We start from the raw sequence: 22,131 nt of genomic DNA on the forward strand, positions 1-22,131 counted from the left end.
GCCAAAGGGGTCGCGACCCACAGGTTGAGAGCCGCTGCTCTGGAACGTTAACTCAGCACAGCAGGGCGGGGAGGTTTGCTGGCCAGTGTGATGCAAGTTGTGTGAGACCACAGTGTTGGAAGCTGGGATTTCATTCTGTACGATAAGGCTTTAGGGAAGGGATGGAAAGGCTTTAGGAAAGGGATGTTGTGGCAGATCTGCTTAGGAGCTCATTCCAGTGGCAGAGAAAAGGGTGGATTGGGAAGCAGAGGCAGGGAGGTGATTTAGGACAGCGGTCACTAACGTTTCAGACCTCACGGACCACCGATTGGCGACCACTGATTTAGGAGACAGTGTCCAGTGAAGATGCCACGGGATAGGAGAGGGCTAGGTGTGAAGGATGCTCAGTGGTGGTAACAGGTCTCAGTCGGCCTCCAGATGTTGGGAGAAGGATAATTTCCAAGTTCTGCCTTGAGGTGATGGGTGGGTGCTAGTGCCATAAACCGATACAGAAAATACAGCATGAAGGGGTGAGGCGGGAGTTCTGTGTTTGGATTCGAGACAGGTCTGTCCTGTGGGTAGTGAGCTGAACAGAGGGAAGCCCAGAAGGGAGGGCAGGGCTGGCGATGGAGGGGAGGGCGGGGAGCTGAGTTTTCCATACTGAGTGGAGCTGGTGGAAGACGCTACCTGACTCAAGTGTGGCTGCCGGTTTGACGCCCTTCCAAGACATTTGTGCCTCTCTGTTCCCGCCCCTTCCTGCTGTTTTGCAGATACATCCACCAGGGAATTGTATGCCAGGAAGGTGTGATTTTACTTAGTTTGTCCTTGAGTCCTGGTTTGCGCAGCACCTGGGTGCAGCCCGCAGCCCTGGGGAGCAGGTAAGTGCATTAGGAAACTAATTCTTTACATTCAGCTTAAGGCATCCGAGTCCTAAAACTGCCCTTTTTATTATTAGTGTGTGACAACCCTGCTCAGTTATTTGCAAAGTAAAAAGGCAGATGTCTGCAGAGTTTTGGGTAGGAAAGGAGTGAGCCAGTTCCAAAATTCATTTGTGAGGAAGAGGCTAAATAGGATGAAGCAGATTTTGACATTCTTCTGCCAGAACTCTGAATTGGCTGGGAGGAAGCCTGAAACCACAGAAAGCCGTGGAATGAACAGACTTTTCTAGAGCAGCTCGTTGATAATTTTGTGCAAATTTTAATGTGTGAGTTTATATTTATGGCTATCTTAATTTATTCTAGTGGTTTTTTTTAAAGCCCCTCAACATGTGTTGAAGAAGGAATACCTAAAGTATATAACATATAGAGCACATGGAAAAAAATGTATTCAGTGAAGGCAATTCAGAGATTTTTAGATTCTTAATTGCCAGCTCGGGGTGGGGGGTGGGGGGGATGTGGGGTGGGGATTAGCTCATCCCTTGCCCAAGCAGCAGGGGCTCAGCGGCTGCTCAGCGTGGCTCTGGCCAGCCTATAAAATCTCAGTATTGAAACCTTTAGCCTTGGCCATGAATTAGTCATCATGTCCTTGGGGACTGAGTAACCTTTTATCAAGAAATTCAGGAGTGAAGGAGAAATCTAGGTCCAGCATAGAAGAAACAATAAAGAAATAAGTCAACTGAGTAAGGACCTCTTTTATTTGGGATTAAGAAACAGTAACTCGTGAGTCATTTGCAGCCTGTGTCCTGTGCCCCAGCATGTCAGGCTGTGAGACGGCAGCTGCTTCCTGAGGTCTCTGCATTCGGGTTGATTGTATTGATCTGCTCAAGGCAGTGATGATTGTCGGTTCCCAATATGTCACCTGGAGGGCCCTGTACTCGGACTGTCAGGCTGGCTGCCCTGGAAGTCCACACCGTCCTCACCTCGGATGAGTGGCCACAGCTTCCACAGTAGAAACCTTGCATGAGTTCAGATGGAGGCTTAGCTGGTGTAAAAGACCCCACATAATGGTAGCTCAGTTAAGAGCGTATTTCTCTCTCATGTCAAAGATGGGTTAGCGGGACAGATCTGGTCTGTGGCGCCATTAGATATCAGGGTTTTTCTATCTCCTTTGAGGAGTTCAAGATGGCTCAGCGCCCCATGCTCACTTCAGCCATGGGAAGGGGGGAGGGGCAAGGGAGGGCACACCGTTTCCATTTAAGGACCAAAAGTAGCACACATTCCCTCTGCTGGCTCCTCACTGGCCAAAATCTAGTTTCATAGTAATATTCACGCTGCAGTCCTCACCAGAAGCATTGACAAGGATTAGATTTCATAGCCAGTCACCTCCCCAACTGACCTACACACAGTTAGAACCAAGACAACCTTCTTTCCTTCCTTCTTTCCTCCCTCCCTCCATACCTCCCTCCATTTCTTCCTTCCACTCATTCATTTATTCATTGTATCATTCAACAAGTATTTGACTGTGATATACTGAAAAAAGAAAGGGAAAGATGCAGTCGCTATCTTAAAAAAGCTATAATCTCATTTGGTACTGGATAAGAACCCTGGTCTGGATGCAGTGAGAAGGACATACAGATGAGAGGGGGAGGGAGAGGGAGAGAGGGGAGAATGGGTTTGGACCGTGATCCTAGCTCTAATGCATTTTGGAGAGATAACAGACAATAAAATTCAAGTATAGGAACTGGTTGAACTCATGAAACAGGATCCAAACCATGACTTTGTGAGAGCACAAATGTAATTGTTTTATTTTTTTAAAGTAACACATTAATACAAATTCTACCACATGCCTTGTGCAAACCCTTCTGTCCCTTTTATTAGAGATAGTGCCTCGACTTATCTCACTGCTCATGTGGGAGCTAAGTATATCCAATTATTCAAAACCAATTGCTGAAGGTTGGCTACAGGGTAGGCATGAGGTAGAAGCAAGCTAGCTGTGATCTCTGCCTGTATGAAGTATGCCAAAACTAGTGAAAAAATTGGAGAAGAGTAAATGTTTGCTTTATCTTAGCTCTTCTCTAGCTGAAGAACAAAACGGAGTTTATCACAAGTTGACACCTTTACTATCTTGTAAGCTTTTAATTACTGGCACAATTGTAACACATTTTTAAAAAATTAAAAAGTAAAAAATACAGACCCCTTAATAGAGTTTGACCTGTGCAATTTAGATTTGAGTCACTTCTGAGTTAAACAGAAGAGGCTGATGTAGATTATTTATGGAATTTGGCTCCAAGAAAACAACTCAATTTCCTGAAATGGCATTTGTCTGTGACTTCAAAGGGAAACATCTGTATTTCCTTCCCCCAAAATACTCTACTTGCCTCAAGTCATGTGACATTTAGAGGCCTCCATAAGATGGTGATATAATTTTTTGCATGACAGTCTATCTGGTTTTAATATATATATATATATATATATATATATATATATATATATATATATATATATATATGTATAGACCAGGGGTGGGCAAACTTTTTGACTCGAGGGCCACAATGGGTTCTTAAACTGGACCGGAGGGCCGGAACAAAAGCATGGATGGAGTGTTTGTGTGAACTAATATAAATTCAAAGTAAACATCATTACATAAAAGGGTATGATCTTTTTTTTTTTTAGTTTTATTCATTTCAAACTGGCCGGATCCGGCCCACGGGCAGTAGTTTGCCCACGGCTGGTATAGACACTGTAAAAACAGCATTTTTTCTAAACGAAGAAAAAACCATCCTACCGTTCCAAAACTACCATGTTCAATTGGGTCTATTTGCTCCTAGCTTTTGTCAATGTGCATAATTACAGAGGTGCATTCATCATGTGCATGGCATTTTAGTCTACTTTTTAAAAATTCAACTCAACACAACCGATACATTTTACATATTTGTACATGACCTTCATAATCATTTCAGTGGTTACATAATATTCTACTATCTAAACTACTTATTGTTACAAATTGTGTAGTATGCACGTCTTCACAATTACAGGTAACGCTGGGTTTAATATCTATGACACACAAACTTTGGGGTATTGGGAAGAATTTGGGGGATGAGATTACTGGGCTTAGATACAGATGTCCTTTCTCTTTAACTTTCTAAAGGGCTGTGTATACTTCCTTCAGCAGAGGTTCTGGCTTCTAACCAGTTGCACTAGCCTTATGTTATTATTTTTTTTTATATCTGAAGTTATCTACCATAACATATTCATTCCACTCTATACATAGTTATTCATCCTACTATTCCAGGCTTAACACTGAGCACTGGGACTACAAGAATGAGGAAAATACAGTCAGGTGGGAGCCAGGTTGTTCGTTATACAATTACCTAAACAAATGTAGCCCCTCTATCCTGGTGCCATGAAAGAGAGGAACAGGGAACTCTGTGCCCCTTCTAGGGGAGATTGACCTGGTCAGGTGGGCCCTATGCATCCCAAGGGTTCACACTGCTGGGGACTTGCCAGTGTTGTTCTCTTTGTCTAGAACATTCCTTCAGATCTCAGCCCCTGCCTCACCAACCAGCATTGTCTTAGCTTCTGGTAAGGTTGGAAAGCAAATCAATAGCTTGGAGGGGTGATTTGAAAGTGTACTTCTCACACCATGTGCCCTCCTGCGTGTGAGCATGCGCCCCCATTAAAAACAAACCTTGACTCAAAGGAGACATCTAATTGTAGTAGGACCACTTGGAACATTTAATATTTTTAAATTAAGTTTTTGTTGTGTAAAATACACACAGAACCATTTTAATCACTTTTAAGAGTTCAGTTCATGGTGTTAGAGACACTGACATTGTTGTGCAGCAGCATAATGCTTCCGGGTTTCTCCATGTGCGGCAGGGCCCGAGTTTCTTTCCTCTTTAAGGCTGACTCACATTCCACAGCATGGATAGGCCAGATTTCGTCTATGCGTTTATTGGGTTGCTTCCACCTTTTGATTACCGTGAGTGATGCAACTGTGAACATGGGCGGAGAACCAGCCGCTGGAGACCCTGCTTTCAGTGATTGTGCATATATACCCAGAAGGGGGATTGCCGAGTCAAATGCTACCTCTAGTTGGCTGTACTGTTTATAATGTGCTTTCATGTGCATGGTGACCAAATCTGGTTTTTGCAGCAGCTCTCTGAGGTAAGTAGGCGTTAACATCTTCTGCGGCTCTGAAAAGTGGTTTCCCAAAGTGACATGGTAAAGGGAAGTGTCCTGACTTGGGACCTGGCTTTCTCCTGGATTGCTCACCATTAAAAGTGGTGCCAATCACATGTGTTCCTTTTATGGACAATGTCCTGGTTGTAAGCAGCTTGGTCTGCTACCAGCTTCTACCCTGACCCACCCTGACCATCTGTGCGGGCCTCACCAGGGGTGAGGAGCAGAGGCTGTGCCATGGTCCCTGGGACAAAGGATCCCCCTTTTGATCTGTGCTTCCCTCTTTCAGTTCAGCTCTGTCATCTGGACCATGAGGATCTGGTGGCTCCTGCTTGCCACTGGAGTCTGCACAGGGAACGTGAACTCACAGGACACGTGCAGGCAAGGGCACCCTGGTGTCCCTGGGAATCCCGGTCACAATGGTTTGCCTGGAAGAGATGGACGAGATGGAGCAAAGGGTGACAAAGGGGATGCAGGTACTTACCACCTGGTGGTCGTTAGCTGCTGTTCCATTTATCCCTTCATTTCTTTTCCCTCATTCATTCGTTCATCACCTGTGCAGTCATCACCTGCTCCTCACTCCCCCATCCCTCAGCACACACTTACTGAAAGCCGCTCCACACCAGATTCTGGGCCGAATGCCTGGGTGTTTGGACAAGAGCGACAGGAACTCCTTCCTCATGCACTTTCTCATCTACTGGGGGAAACCTGGTGCTAACCATCATCTCTGCTATTACAGACCATTTTCAGGAGAATATAATGTCATAGATCTTCCTGCCTCAGACAACAGGACAGGTATGAAGGATCTTGGGCACATGGGGCTATAGAGAGACCCAATTGCTAAGTTTTTTTTTTTTCTTTATTGATTAAGGTATTACATATGTGCCCTTATCTCCCCTTTGCCCCCCCCCAACCCCCCGCTCATGCCCTCACCCCCCTGTTGTCTGTGTCCATTGGTTAGGCTTATATGCATGCATACAAGTCCTTTGGTTGATCTCTCCCCTTACCCCCATCCTTCCCTACCTTCCCTCTAAGGTTTGATGGTCTAATCGATGCTTCTCTGTCTTTGGATCTGTTTTTGTTCATCAGTTTATGTTGTTCATTATATTTCACAAATGAGTGAGAGCATGTGGTATTTATCTTTCTCTGACTGACTTATTTCACTTAGCATAATGCTCTCCAGGTCCATCCATGCTGTTGCAAATGGTAGGAGTTCCTTCCTTTTTACAGTAGCGTAGTATTCCATTGTGTAGATGGTTTTTAATCCACTCATTTGCTATGGGCACTTAGGCTGTTTCCAAATTTCAGCTATTGTAAATTGTGCTGCTATGAACATAGGGGTGCATATATCCTTTCTGATTGGTGTTTCTAGTTTCTTTGGATATAGTCCTAGAAGTGGGATCACTGGGTCAAATGGGAGTTCCATTTTTAACTTTTTGAGGAAACGCCATACTGTTCTCCATAGTGGCTGCACCAGTCTGCATTCCCACCAGCAATGCACGAGTGTTCCCTTTTCTCTGCATCCTTGCCAGCACTTGTCATTTGTTGATTTGTTGATGATAGCCACTCTGACAGGTGTGAGATGGCACCTCACTGTCATTTTGATTTGCATCTTGCAGATGATTAGTGACTTTGAGCATGTTAAAGTTTTTGCCAGAGAGCATCCAGCTGCAATGCAGGTGGGAGTTAATGCCTCCTGGCCATGCTGCAAGGCAGAGGACTGTAGAGAATACAAAAATGGACACTAACCTGAAGCTATACAGCTGCTCCTCAGGGACCCCTGCCTGCTGGGACCCTGGATTCAGAGGGATCTCAGTCTCATTGATGGAAGTCTCCCAGCTCCCTGAGAATAGAGCCAGTGGGGTGGACAGGAGAAGTCCTCCTTACTCAGCATGAGGGACTCAGGGGGGCAGGACAGGTGCCTGAGCCTGAGCTGCCTGGAGCTGCTGGAGGGGTTGTGGCCGAGGGCATGCTTGCAGAGGCTGGGTGCTCGAGGTGGACTTTTCTAGGACAGAGATTTTCAACCTTTTTCATCTCATGGGCCACATACAATAATTACTAAAGTTCTGCAGCACACCAAAAATATATATTTTTACTGATCTAACAAGAAATGGGTATAATTTTGATTGATTTAGAAAAAATAATAATAGTAATTTCCTGTCCTTTTAAAAATGTTTTCATTAATTTTATGGGTATGTATCTTGACCCATAATCAAACCAGTGACTTCTTGGTGCATGAGCCAAAACTGAACCACTGAAAAAAAAACACAACAAAACAAAACAAAACAAAAAAACTGAACCACTGAGCAACACCAGCCGGGCTTACCTACTCTTTTTGCCTCAAAGTGGCTTTTTAAAAAATCTGGTGCCTATACTTGTATATAAGGATTTCTGGTACCAGAATTAACCAATCAGATGCAACCATATGCAACGTGACCAGTAAGTTGCAACTCTATTATATGACCTATATATTTATGGTTCAAGACAGGGCTTTCAAATTGGACAGCTATTGTTGTGTTGGCTGTTGTCTTTTAAAAAAAATTTATTTAACAATCAAAGGGAAAAGAGCTCAGTGCCCCTGACTAATAGTTGCATGTTTTAAAAGTTCCTTCAGCACACCAGTTGAAAATAGCTGGTCTAGGGAGATGTGGAGCAGGGCTTGCTGGTAGCTTCTCAGGCCTGCTGGACCCCAGTCCCACTTCTCACCCTCCACTTCCTCCTCCAAGTTACCTCTTCAAGCCTCCTACCATGATGCCCTCGGCTGCCAGGTTCACAACAGAACCGCTTGGAATGTCTGCAGCTTTGCGACCCTCCACTGCCAGGTAGGGTTGCTCCCAGTTGCCTTGTTCTTTAGACTCTTCCAGTTGAAAGGCCGGCATCAGCCGTGACCTCAGACTCCCAGGGTTACACCAGCTGTCTCTAAAATCCGAGTGTACTTGGCTCCAGTCTCAAGGCAACATTTTTGCAGCTCAGCACTTCTGGCGGGTGAGGTGAGAGTCTCACCTCTGGGTGCTCATCTCCTCTCTGATTCAAGAGTGGGTGTGTGTGTTTTATTTACAAATATATGGAATTTTAATTTTAATTTTTTTATTTTATTTTATTTTATTTTTTTTAATATATTTTATTGATTTTTTTACAGAGAGGAAGGGAGAGAGATAGAGAATTAGAAACATCGATGAGAGAGAAACATCGATCAGCTGCCTCCTGCACACACCCTACTGGGGATGTGCCCGCAACCCAGGTACATGCCCTTGACCGGAATCGAACCTGGGACCTTTCAGTCCGCAGGCCGACGCTCTATCCACTGAGCCAAACCGGATTCGGCTAATTTTTTTATTTTAAAATATTTTATATACACAGGAGATAGATGATAAGTAGACAAAGACAAATGCTTATATATCCAGCACCAAATTCATCTATTTTTTCCTTATTGAATCTCTCTCCTTATTCTTCAATGTTATTCATTCTTTTGAGCTTTTCATACTCCTTCAAAGCATATATACACATATATATATGTTTTGTACAGAGTTTATACTAGTGCATATAATATATACATATGTTTCTCAGAAGTTTATTTAATCATACTTCTCACACTAATAATTAACTTCATTTTTTTCTTCAAATATATTTTTGTGTGTTTTAATAATGAATACATTTTTAGAACATTATCTACATGTAATTTATGAATACATAAATGCATATTCATTAGATTACATGTCCATTCTTTGTGACTTGGAGGTGTACATCATGAAAGCTTTGAGGCCACTATTCCAGACAATGGAAGAATGGAGACTTAAGCAGAGAAACAAAAAGAAGTAAGAATAGGAAGATTTATACTTTTAGAGTGGGCCAGTGAAGGGAATTGAGAGGGAAGGAAAAGGAAGTAAATGTAGGGGTGACTGCTGCTCAGAGACTCCCCAGTATTCAGGGTCTGAAGTCCCAGGAGACCAGGCATCACTGATATAAATATGCCCATGTCAGTCCTTTGTCAGGACCAGGAAACTGGCCCTCCCTGTCCCTGTCACCCCACAGCTGGGTTTGTGGACCTGAAGTCTGGGGTGTCTGTTGCTATGGGGGACGCCATCTGGAGTGAACCACATCCTAGTAGGTTCTTCTACTGCCATGCCTAAACTTACAACATGGAGGGTTAGAGCTCATGGAAACCTGTTTCCAGAATAAGGCCTTGTGTGTGTTCAGCAATATCTCACTCACTTGATGTTCCTAATGGGGTCTGCCATGCCAATTGATCAGTGATATTTTCCATTACGCTAAAGCACTGGAGAGATCCTTCCAGAACCCTCCCTTCTATCCCAAATCATGTTGTGTAACCATAGTCATCTGTGTTTTTGCAGTAGGCTAGTAAACCTTCCACTCCACTCTCCACAAGAGTGATAGAAAAGGAGGAGGGAGATCCAAGAGGGCAGCAGAGTAGGTGGAAGTTATACTTACCTCCTCCCAGGTCCAAACTGGAATTACAACTAAATTATAGGACAATCAACCTGAAAAACCAATGAAGACAAGCTGAACATGTCTTATAACCAAGGATTTACAGAAGAAGCCACATTGAGACTGGTAGGAAGGGGAAAGACAAGAAAAGGTCAAGAATCTGAAAGGATATCTCAGCTTCAAAGGTTCCTCCTAAGGAGCATGGATCTCAACCCAAAGCTGGGTTCCCCAGCCAGGAGCACCAGAGGAGATCACGTAACTCCTCGCTGTGAAAATCAATGAGGATTCTATCTACCAAGGAGAGATAGAAGTCTGCTAGAAACCCAGGTGCACTCGTAAAAAGACAATGCACCAAATAACATTCATGACCACACACCCCGGACTCCAACAGAGGGAGGATGGATCAGAGTGGACTGAAGTCATTTGTGGTCAGACAAGTTTGTGTGACTCCCAGGAAGAGAACTGAAGAAACAGCTGCCAGGTCCCTGTGCTGAGTCCCTTTCCCCTACCACCTACAGATGCCATCTTTCCTGGGTTAAGCACTCTCCTCCATATGGCATCAGCCAGGAGGAATGCACTGTTCTACCCTTCCAACTCCCTGTTGCCCCACCCTGTGGAGGACTCAGCTGCCTGGACCCATGGTGTAGACTTTCTTGGAGGGCTCTTGAGGGCAAATTTAAGGGGTGTCAGAGACCAAGTTGTGTGGCTTTAGGGTAAGGACTATTTCCCTTCCACATGCCTGACCAGCACAGCCCTCCCCCTATTGGAGATCCACTAAACCCACCCACCCAATTCTCAGTGTCTCCACTTTGCTGAGCTCACACTCTGCAGAGGAGTTAGTTGGCTGTGTTCAGCTTAGGCCTTCAGTGCAGACTCTTTTTGGAAGGCTCTTGAGGAGAAGAGACTGAGTTGTCTGACTCCAGGGTAGGGCCATTTTTCACTCATATGTCCAACTGGCACTACCATTCCTGTGCAAAGCCCTTTCTTCATATTGTTGAATCTTGACCTGTTTGGGCACTGTCCACACCCAGACAACTCCCTGAGACCCTGCTTCACCATGAAGATCCCCAGGCACCCAGCAAGAGGTGGCTGGCTGTGGTGTACCCTGAGACTTTTGCTGAGTGGCCTCAGTCGCAGCACTGGCACCGAGTTTGAATCTATTAATTTGGTGAACACCATTTATGCGTACATGGTGATTCACTGAGAACCTACCTCATGCAGCTTCTGTACCACCAGAGGCCCTTTCAGCAACCGAGCCTAACCAGCAACAGGCAAGTGGAAGCTGATGTGAGAGTGCATTGGGGCTTTTGCTGATCTGCCCCCAGGCTCCTTGCTGGTGGAAGCTGGCCTTAGTGCACAGGTTGGACCCACCCATTCACACCCAGGCCCAGCAGAGGCAGCCACAAACTGTGGATCACTTTGTAGCTCCAAACATGTAGCCCAGGGCTGGTTATAGACAATGTCTGATATTGAACTGCATCAAAGTCCTTCCCAGGAAGCCCCAGAGCCAACACACCCAGTGGCAGGATTCAGACCACATCAAAGCATGAGCCAATTAGCTTCACACCCAAAGTGAGATCTCAGCAGGGACCAGACCCTTCTGAGGCAAATTCTTCTTCATGGGATCAGTCCTCACATAGGAGCTTATAAACTGTGGTCGGAATCAATTTTCATAGGTAGCCCAAGAACCAACCTCACCCAGAGACTGACCAACGCCAACCAAAACTCAACTACTGTAGCAAGTTTCACATAACACACATGAGGGACATTCTTGGAGCATGTACCACCTACGTGATCAGGGAGACAGCACCACTGAGCCCACAAGACACCTACTACATAAGGCATCTATACCAAGACTGGGAAGCATAGCAAATCTACCTAATGCACAGAAACAATTACCAAAAAAATGCCAAAAATTAAAGAATAGAAGAAATACCCAGGAAATAACTAAATGAAATGGAGGCGAGCATCTACCAGGTACAGAGTTCAAAACAATAGTTGTAAGGATGCTCAAGGAACCTAGAAGAAGAATTGATGAGCTCAGTGAGAACTTAAACAAAGAGATAGTAAACATATAAAAAAATTCACAAAAATCATAAAAAAGAACTAGTAAAAATGAAGAATACAATATCTGAAATGAAATCAACAGCAGATTAGATAAAGTGGAGATTGAATCAGTGATTTGGAAGACAGGTAGCAAAAAACACCCAATCAGAGCAGCAAAAAGAAAAAAGAATTTCTTAAAAATGAGGATAAGTTTAAGGGATCTATATGACACAATGAAGTATAACAACATTTGCAATACAGGGATGCCAGAAGGAGAAGAGAGAGAGCGAGCAAAAGATTGGATCCTATTTGAAGAAACAATGACTGAAAACTTTCCTAATCTTGAGAAGAAAAAAGACACACTAGGCCTGGATGTACAAAGAATCCCAAACAAGATGAACCCAAACAGGCCAATACTAAAACACATCAAAATTAAAATGGCAAAGGTTAAAGACAAAGAGAGAATCTTAAAAGCAGCAAGAGAAAGACAGTTAGTTTCCTACAAGGGAGCTCCTTGTCAGCTAATTTCTCAACAGAAATATTTCAGAACAGAATTAATTGACTCAAAATATTCAAAGTGATGAAAAACAAAGACTTACAATCAAGACTACTCTATCTAGTAAGGCTAGCATTTAAAATTGAAGAAGGAATAAAGAGCTTTCCAGACAAGAAAAAGCTAAAGGGGTATATTAGTACAAAACCATTATTACAAGAAATGTTAAAAGGATTCTTTAAGAAGAAAAAAAGAGGAATAAAATTGTCAATAAATATGTAACTATCAATAATCACTTTAAATGTAAATGGCTTAAATCCTCCAATCAAAACACATAGGGTAGCTGAATGGATAAGAAAACAAGAGCCATATTTATGCTATCTAAAAGAAACCCACCTCAGAATGAGAAACATATATAGACTAAAAGTAAAGGGATAAAAAAATATATTAAATGGAAACAAAAAAAAGGGGTAACAATACTTATATCAGACAAAATAAACTTTAAAACAAAGACTAGTCCAGCCAGAGTGGCTCATTGGTTGAATGTCAGCCTATGAGCCAGGAGGTCAGGGTTTGATTCCTGGTCAGGGCACATGCCTGGCTTGTAGACTCAATCCCCAGTAGGAGATATGCAGGAGGCAGCTGATTGATGATTCCCCTTCATCATTGTTGTTTCTATCTCTCCTCTCCCTTCCTCTCTGAAATTAATAATATATATAAAACAAAGACTATAAGAGACAAAGAAATACATTACATAATAATAAAGGGATCAATCCAACAAGAAAGTATAACCCTCGTGAACATTTATGCACTCAACAGAGGAGCACCTAAATATATAAAACAAATCTTGATGGACATAAAGGGAAAGATTGACAATAATATGGCTGTAGTAGGACATTTTTGTCATAATAGATTTTAACACCTCATTTACATCACTGGATAATCTTCCAGACAGAAAATCAACAAGGACACAGAGGGCTTAGATGACATACTAGACCAGATGGCTTTAATTTTTAGAGCATTTCATCCCAAAGCAGCAGAATATACATTCTTTTCAAGTGCATATGGAAAATTTTCTAGTAAAGACCACATTTAGGACACAAAACAAATCTCAATAAATTTAAGAAGTTTGAAATGATATCAAGCATCTTCTCTATCCACAATTATAAGAAAAAAACACACACCTGAATAACTCACAAACACATGGAGGCTAAATAACACATTGCTAAACAATTGATGAGTCAACAATAAGATCAAGGAAGAAATCAAAAGATTTTTTGAGATAAATGAAAATGAAAACACAAAATATATAGCAAAAGCAGTCCTAAGAGAAAAATTCATAGCATTACAGGCCTACTTCAAGAAACAAGAAAATCTCAAATAAACAATCTAACCTTACACCTAAGTGAACTAGGTGTAGGAATTAGAAAAAGAACACAAACCAAGCCCATAGTGAATAGAAGGAAGGAAATAATAAAGATCAGAGCAGAATAGTCTAAATATATACAAAAGATCAATGAAACAAAGAGTTGGTTTATTGGAAAAATTAACAAGATGAGTAAAACTTTAATAAGACTACTCAAGAAAGAAAGAGGACCCAAATAAATAAAATCCTATATAATAAAAGCCTGATATGCTAAGTGTCCAGTCATCTGTTCAACCAATCAAAGTGTAATATGCTAACGATATGCTAAGGCTGTTCAACTGCTCGCTATGACATGCACTGACCACCAGGGAGCATACGCTCCAACTGATAGGTTAGCTTGCTCTGGGGTTCGGCTGATCGGGACTGAGCAAGACGGGCCGGACATGCCCTGAAGCCCTCCCGCGGTCCCTCCCCGTCTGGCCAACTTCCTGTGTCCCTCCCTGGCCCTGATCGTGCACTGGTGGGGTCCCTCAGGCTGACCTGCACCCTCTTGCAATCCGGGACCCCTCGGGGGATGTCAGAGAGCTGGTTTTGGCCTGATCCCACAGGCCAAGCCAGGGGACCCCACTGGTGCACGAATTCGTGCACCAGGCCTCTAGTAATAAATAAAAGAGGACAACTCACCAGTGATGCCACAAAAATACTAAAGGAATATAAGAAAATATTATGAATCATTATATGCCAACAAATTGGAAAACCTGGGCGAAATGGATAAATTCCTGGAAACATACAATCTTCCAAAACTCAATCAATCAGGAAGAACCAGAAAACCTGAATTGAAATGGAAAAAACAGAAAACCTAATTAAATTGAAGTAGTAATAAAAAAAACTTCCAGCAAACAAAAGTCCTGGACTGGATGGCTTCACAAGTGAATTTTACCTACATTCAAACAAGAATTAACACCCACCCTTCTCAAATTATTCTAAAAAATTCAAGAGGAGAGAAAACTTCCATGCTTATTTATGAAGCCAGCATTATCCTAATTCCAAAACTAGATAAAGACAATACAAAGAAAGAAAATTGTAGTCCAATATTCCTGATGAACATAGATGCTAAAATCTTCCACAAAATATTAGCAAACTGGATCCAGCAATACATTAACAAGATCATACACCATGATCAAATGGGATTTATTACTGGAATTCAAGGTAGGTACAATATCTACAAATCAATTGATGTGTTATAACACATAAATAAAATGGGAAAAACTCAAAGTGTTTTTCTTAAGATTAGGAATAAGAAAGGGATATCCACTTTCACCCCTCTTGTTCAACATAGTACCAGAAAGTCTTAGCCACAGCAATCAGACAAGAAGAAGAAATAAAAGGCATCCAAATTGGAAATGAAGAAGTAAAACTGTCATTATTTGCATATGACATCATTCTGTATATAGAGAACCCTACAGATTCTACCAAAAAAAACCTATTGGAAATGATAAATTCAGTAAAGTACCAAGATACAAAATAAACATTCAGAAATCAATTGCATTTTTATATACCAATAATGAACCCTCAAAAAGAGGAAGAAAACAATCCCATTTATAATTGCATCAAAAATACCTAGGAATAAACTTAATCAAGGAGATAAAAGACCTGCAACTCAGAAAATTATAATATAATGAAGAAAAAAACTGAAGAACACACAAATAAATGGAAGCATATGCCATGTAAATAGAAAAGAAGAAGTAACATAATTAAAATGCCCATGTTACCCAAAGCAATCTACAGATTCAATGCAATTTCTATCAAGGTGCAAATGACATAATTCACAAAACTAAAACAAATAATGCAAAAATTTATATGGAACCACAGAAGGCCCTGAATAGCCACAGTAATCTTGAAACAGAACAAAGTGAAGGTATCATGCTACCTGATAGCAAACAATACGATAAGGCCACAGTGATAAAAACAGCATAATACCAGCATAAATACAGACAAATAGTTCAATGGAATAGAATAGAGAGCCCAGATATAAACCCACACCATATGGTCAATTAATATTTGACAAAGGAGGCAAGAACATACAATGGGAAAAAGACTATCTATTCAGTAAATTGTGTTGGGAAAATTGAACAGATACATGCAAAAAAAAAAAAAAAATGAAACTAGACTACCTTCGACACCATATACAAGAATAAACTCTAAATGGATTAAAGACTTCTATGTAAGACTCAAAGCCATAAAACTCCTAGAAGAAATCATAGGCAGTAAAATCTCTGACATTTCTCCTAGTAATACTTTTTTCTGATATGTTTTCCTTAGGCAAAGGAAACAAATAAAAAACAAATGGGCCCAGCCAGTGTGGCTCAATGGTTGAGCATTGACCTATGAACCAGGAAGTCATGGTTTGATTCCTGGTCAGGGCACATGCCTGGGCTGTGGGCTTGATCCCCAGTGTGGGGCATGCAGGAGGCAGCCAATCAATGATTCTCTCTCATCATTGATATTTCTATCTCTCCTTTTCCCTTCCTCTCTGAAATCAATAAAAATATTTTTTTAAAAAATAACAAAGGGGACTCCATCAAACTAAACATTTTTTGCACAGCCAAGAAAACTACTAACAAAACATAAAAACAACCTGTTGAATGGGTGAAGATACTCACCAATGATACATCTGATAAGGGGTTAATATCCAAAATATATAAAGAACTCATATAACAACACCAGAGTCAAACAATCTAGTTAAAAATATAGGCAGTGGGCTGGACACTTCTCCAAAAAGGGCATACAGATGGCCAACAGACATATGAAAAGATGCTTATTGTCACTAATCATCAGAGAAATGCAACTTAAAACCACAGTAAGATTTCCCTTCATACTTATCAGAATGGCTGTCATCAATAAATCCACAAATAATAAGTGATGGTGAGGATTTGGACTAAAGGGAACCCTTGAGCAGTGTTGGTTGGAATGCAGATTGGTACAGCCACTATGGAAAATAGTATGGAGGGCCCTCAAAAATTAAAAATGAAGCTGCCTATGACCCAGTGATTATATATATATATATATATATATATATATATATATATATATATACCCACAACACTAATTCGAAAGAATATATGCACTCCTATGTTTATTGCAGCATTGTTTACAATAGCCAAGTTATGAAAGTAACCCAAGTGTCATTCAATAGACTGGTAAGTAAAAAAAGTTGTGGTACATACATAAAATGGAATGTTGCTGGGTCATACAAAAGAATAAAATCTTACCATTTGGGACAGATGAACCTAGAGGGTATGATGCTAAGTAAAATAAGTCACTCAGAGAAGGACAAATACCATATGATTTCACTTATGTGTAGAATCTAAAGAACAAAAATAAATGAACAAACAAAATTGAAACAGACTCATTGATACAGAACAGACTAACGGTTGCCAGAGGGGGATGGGGTTCAAGGACTGGGTAAAAAAAATGTGAAGGAATTAAGAAGTACAAATTTGGTCATGGCTGGTGTAGCTAAATGGTTAGAGCAGTGGACTATGCACCTGAATCTCCGATTCAATTCCTGGTCAAGGGCACGTATCAGGGTTTCAGGTTCATCCTTGGCCCCAGCCAGGGCATGTGTGGGAGACCAACCAATCAATGTGTCTCTCTCATATCGATGTTTCTCTCTCTCCCTCACTCTTTCTTTCTCACCCTTCCTCTCCCTTCCACTCTCTCTAAAAAGCAATGGGAAAAAATATCCTCTGGTGAGGATTAACCAAAATAAAGAAGAAGCATTATAAAGTGGTAATTACAAAATACTCATTGGGATGTAAAGTAGAGCATAGGGAATCCTATATAATAAAGAGGTAACATGCAAATTGATCCTCACTCCGTCATGCTGTCACAAGATGGCTGCGCCCACAGCGGAGGTGGGGTTCCTGTAATGAGCCGTAAGGAGCGATCAGCAGGGACCTGAGGCTGCGTGGCGCCTGGCCGCGGCAGGGGACCTCAGGTTGCGCCCCCCGCCCAGCAGGGCTTGAAGGGAGACCTCAGGCCGCACCCCCCAACCTGATGGGGCTTGATGGGGGACCTCAGGTTGCACCCCCTTCCCTGGTGCCTGGCTGGGGGGACCTCAGGCTGTGCCCCCCGCCCAGCAGGGCTTGAAGGGAGACCTCAGGCTGCACCCCCCCACCTGATGGGGCTTGATGGGGGACCTCAGGTTGCACCCTCTTCCCTGGTGCCTGGCTGGGGGGACCTCAGGTTGCGCCCCCAGCCCAGTGGGGCTTGACGGGGGACGTGAGGCTGTGCCCCCTGCCTGGCAGGGCTTGACGAGGGTGGGGCTGGCTGGGTCTGGGTCTCGTGTGATTTCAAGGTGCACGTGGTTGGGTGGGGACTTGACTCTGAGTCCTGCGGTATGCCCCAGACCCTGACAGGAGAAAGATTTTCATATACATTTTACTAATTTTCTTTCACCTCTGACACTTCTATTATAGAGAAAGGGCAAATAACAATATTAAAATATTTCCTCTAATTAATTCCCTTTTAATGTGCATGAATTTTGTGCACCAGGCCACTAGTATAGTCAATAATATTGTAATAACCATGTATGGTGCCCAGTGGATACTGGAAATATTGGAAGAATACTTTGTAAAGTAAATGTTTAACCACTATGCTGTTCACCTAAAGCTTATACAAAATAATTTTAAATGTAAACCATAATGAAAAATAAAATGTTCAATTCAAAACATAAAAGGAAATAAAGAAAAGGAGAAGTGACAAAGTCACCCAATGCCTTCGGCATTTTTTAAAATTAATTTTTAGAGAAAAGAAGGGAGAGGGAGCAAGTGATATTGATGTGAGAGAGAAACATCTATTGGTTGCCTCATGACCGGGAATTGAACCTGCCATGTTTGATGTAAGGGACAAAGCTCCAACCACCTGAGCCACACCAGCCAGGGTGCCTCAGATATTTGATCACGTCCTGAGTGCTCCTCACATGAGAAAACTCAATTGTGATGATCTGTGCACATGCTCCCTTCTTGTCCTGCCTTTGGGAGCTGAGTACTTGAGAAGTCCAATTCATTTTATAATAATTCACTTCTTTCACACAACTCAGCACCCTACTGCTCCCTCACATCTGCCTCTCTCCAGTCTACATCACTGATTGAGACCAATATCTAGGAAAACTGGAAATTCAACTCTTGTCTTTTTTCTCTCTTTCCCACTTAGGAGAACCAGGACGTCCTGGTGGTCCAGGGAAGGATGGCATGCACGGCCAGAAAGGAGAACAAGGTCAGACACCGTGTTCCGTTTCACCATGCTCTCATTCCGAACCATCAAGGATTTAGCAATAAGTTCTTCCCAAGGAGAAGTACTTTACTGGGCTGTGGGAATAACCCAACAATAAAGGTAACAGTTCTTGCTCTCCAGAAGCTCATAATTCAGTGCTGAGATCAGCAAGCTTTTTCTGCAAAGGGCCAGATAGTATTTTTAGCTTTGCCGACCATACGGTTTCTGTCACTACCACTTAACTCGGCCATTGTAGTGAAAAGCAGCTGGAGTCTCTACTTATATAAGTGGGGAAGTGCTTATGAAAAATGAAAAACAAAATCTGAACTTTATATAATTGTCATGTATTGCGGAATGTTATTTGTGACTACTTAAAAATGTAACTTATTCTTAGCTGTGGGCCATATAAAATCAGACAGGCGCTACCTGGTTGGCTCAGAAGATAGAGCATTGGCCTGTGGAATGAGGGGTCTCAGGTTCAATTCTGGTCAAGGGCACATGCCTGGGTTGCGGACTCGATCCCCAGTAAGGGGCATGCAGGAGGCAGCCAATCAATGATTCTCTCTCATCACTGATGTTTCTATCTCTCTCTTCCTCTCTGAAATAAATAAAAATAGTAAATAAATATATAAATAAACAAACAAACAAACAAATAAATACAATCAGACAGCACACTGGATTTGGCCTTTGATCATAGATTGCTGCAGCCTCAGTAGTGTATGAGCACTGAGAAATGACACTGAATTTTGACTCAGTGCCTCTACATGGAGAAGGTGGCATTGAATTGGGCCCTGAAAGGAAGGGAGGAACCTTGGCAACTGTGACTGATGGGGATGGAGAGTAGCCATAATGGCTAACATATAATGTTCACTTTGTGCTAGGTTGTTCTAAGTGCTTCTCATGTATTGACTCAATACAACCGCCTATAAATGAAGTAATATGATTATCCCAATATTACAGAGGAGGAAACAGAGGTGGCTAGTCCGCTTGGCTAACATCCCACTGTGCATAAGTGGTGGAGAGAGGATTGAATTCTGGCTTTAACTTCTGAGCCCGTGCTCATAGTCACTGCTTTCCAGTCAAGGCAAAGGAACCTGGAAGCACAGAGCTATTCTGCATATTGACAAGTAGCCCAATATAGTTGGCACAATGGACAGGCTGGGCTGGGCTGGGCAGTAGAGACCAATAAATGGCACACTGAAGACTAGTGATTGCTCACTCCATGAGGAGCTTTTTGGAGGACATCACATAGTTGTCAGTTTCCTGAAAGTAACCTGAGCTAATTCCAAAGATATGTTTCCTCAAGGATCGGCATGGTTAGCAGTCGAATAGACGGTAAAGAGTTGTACCTCCTGATGAGGGTCCTGACACTAGTTCAGTAGTGTTTTGCTTGTGTGGGTGCGTGCGCATGCATGCGATTTAGGAATGGATAGGTTTTCAAACCCTGAATATATGCTAAACCTGTACACTGTTTTATCACACTTGTATATTCAATAGTAGAAAAACCAGTTGTTTTTATAGGTAATGTTTCACAAATCATTTTTTCCTTGTTTACTCTCTCTCTCTTTCTCTCTCTCTACCTAGGAGCAGATGGAAGAGTTGAAGCAAAAGGCATCAAAGGAGATCCAGGCTCCAGAGGACCCCCAGGGAAACATGGGCCAAAGGGATTTGTTGGCCCCATGGGGGAGAAAGGCCTCAGAGGAGAGACTGGTCCTCAAGGGCAAAAGGGGGAGAAAGGCGATGTGGGTCCCGTTGGCCCAGCAGGGCTAAAGGGCAGCAGTGGACCTGTGGGCCCAACCGGTTTGCAGGGCCCCATAGGCCCCCTTGGAAAGCCTGGTCCCAAGGGAGATGCTGGGCCCTTGGGACCTCAAGGTGAGCCAGGAGCCCGGGGAATGAGAGGCTGGAAAGGGGATCGAGGGGAAAAAGGGAAAATTGGTGAGACTCCAGTCTTGCCCAAAAGTGCTTTCACTGTGGGGCTCACTGTGCTGAGCAAGTTTCCTTCTTCAGACGTACCCATTAAATTTGACCGGATCTTGTATAATGAATTCAACCATTATGATATAGCTACGGGAAAATTTACTTGCCACATTGCCGGCGTCTATTACTTCACCTACCACATCACTGTGTTCTCCAGGAACGTGCAGGTATCTTTGGTCAAAAATGGGGTAAAAATACTGCACACGAAGGACAGTTACATGAGCTCTGAGGACCAGGCCTCTGGCGGCATTGTGCTGCCGCTGAAGCTGGGGGACGAGGTGTGGCTGCAGGTGTCCGGAGGGGAGAGGTTTAACGGCCTGTTTGCGGATGAGGATGATGACACAACTTTCACAGGCTTCCTTTTGTTCAGCAGCTAATGATGGGGAGTGTTTATAAATCCGCCTTGCCACCCATCAGAGTTAGCTCCGTGAAGATACAATAGATGATTTTTCTATATTAATCCTCTCAGTATTGTAATTATCATAAAAAGGTAAAAATAGAAATGTCATTCTTAAAACCAATTCTATGTAATTTGCTATCTTCCTTAGAGTAAAATTTTAAGTACCTGCATTTTTTATTGTAATTTTGATATTTTTCATTATCTGAAGAATGCTTTGCGTGTGCATTTCTTGTGGAATGTTGTGATATCATTTTAGGGCTCATAGGAGCCATTTTATGATTGATCTCTCATCTGTGTTTCTGAGGACAACAGGGAGAAAGGAAAATACTTTCTCCACTTAGTGACTAGTAAGAGTGTTAAGCTGGTGACAATGAGGCATCCCAGAAACAGGCACAACACTTTATGGGGCACGGCTACAGTATTTTGGCCAGGTTCAAACCTCGGACTAATGAAAGGACAGGGTCCTCTCATTGCCACGTGCAAGTCCCTCCTGGAGGGCAGGGCCCTCCCAGCACAATCATAGCCAACGGCTGTGGTTGTAAGCTTGAACCTATGGTCCGAACACGTAGCCCCACGTGCCTTGTGGTAGAGTTCAGGTGCATATAGTTGAGTGAGGTTGGAACTCACGAGAATGCTGTAAACAACATGATCACGCCCCTACTTTGCCTTGTGGCATCTGCTATAAAATAAAGACACGGCTTGTGGGCGCTGGCGCTGTCTCCTCATCAGGGAGCAGCATCCCACCGAGACCCAGCTTTCATTCTCTTACCTGTCTTTCCTTAATCCTTTCATCCCTTGCCCCCCGACTCAGTTTACCTTTGGCCGCAACACACTTCACTCAGAGTGTTTTAACTTAAGTTTTAATTGCCATTCAGTTCAACAAATAGTTGTTTAGGGAGCCATTTGCCGGACTTGAATGTGTATTACTTTCCTAGGATTGCCATGACAAAGCACCACAACCTGAGTGGCTTAAAGCCACAGACATTTATTCTCACAGTTCCGGAGGCTAGAAATGCAAAATCAAGGTGTTGGCAGGACCAGTTCCTTATAAAGCCTCCAGGGGAGGATCCTTCCTTGCTGCTTCCAG

The 22,131-nt window shown here is 42.7% G+C and overlaps 1 protein-coding gene across 1 annotated transcript; it reads left to right on the plus strand.

Annotated features, from left to right (window-relative positions):
• Nucleotides 1-719: 719 nt before the first annotated feature.
• Nucleotides 720-21,447, plus strand: C1QTNF9 (C1q and TNF related 9). Its single transcript, XM_036301754.1, has 4 exons — nucleotides 720-857; nucleotides 5,329-5,515; nucleotides 18,608-18,670; nucleotides 20,252-21,447. The coding sequence occupies exons 2-4, from the start codon at nucleotides 5,350-5,352 to the stop codon at nucleotides 21,019-21,021; spliced, it is 999 nt and encodes a 332-aa protein (XP_036157647.1). The 5' UTR covers nucleotides 720-857; nucleotides 5,329-5,349; the 3' UTR covers nucleotides 21,022-21,447.
• The last annotated feature ends 684 nt before the right edge of the window (nucleotides 21,448-22,131 follow it).

Source organism: Myotis myotis, unplaced genomic scaffold (assembly GCF_014108235.1).
Source record: "Myotis myotis isolate mMyoMyo1 unplaced genomic scaffold, mMyoMyo1.p scaffold_m19_p_3, whole genome shotgun sequence".
NCBI classification, from domain to species: domain Eukaryota; kingdom Metazoa; phylum Chordata; class Mammalia; order Chiroptera; family Vespertilionidae; genus Myotis; species Myotis myotis.

Bases quoted from the DNA above. Each gene is read 5' to 3' on its own strand.
- C1QTNF9 (XM_036301754.1), top strand. From the start codon at position 5,350: ATGAGGATCTGGTGGCTCCTGCTTGCCACTGGAGTCTGCACAGGGAAC. The intron at 5,516-18,607 runs GTACTTACCACC...TTTCCCACTTAG, and splicing joins GGGTGACAAAGGGGATGCAG to GAGAACCAGGACGTCCTGGT. The intron at 18,671-20,251 runs GTCAGACACCGT...CTCTCTACCTAG, and splicing joins CGGCCAGAAAGGAGAACAAG to GAGCAGATGGAAGAGTTGAA.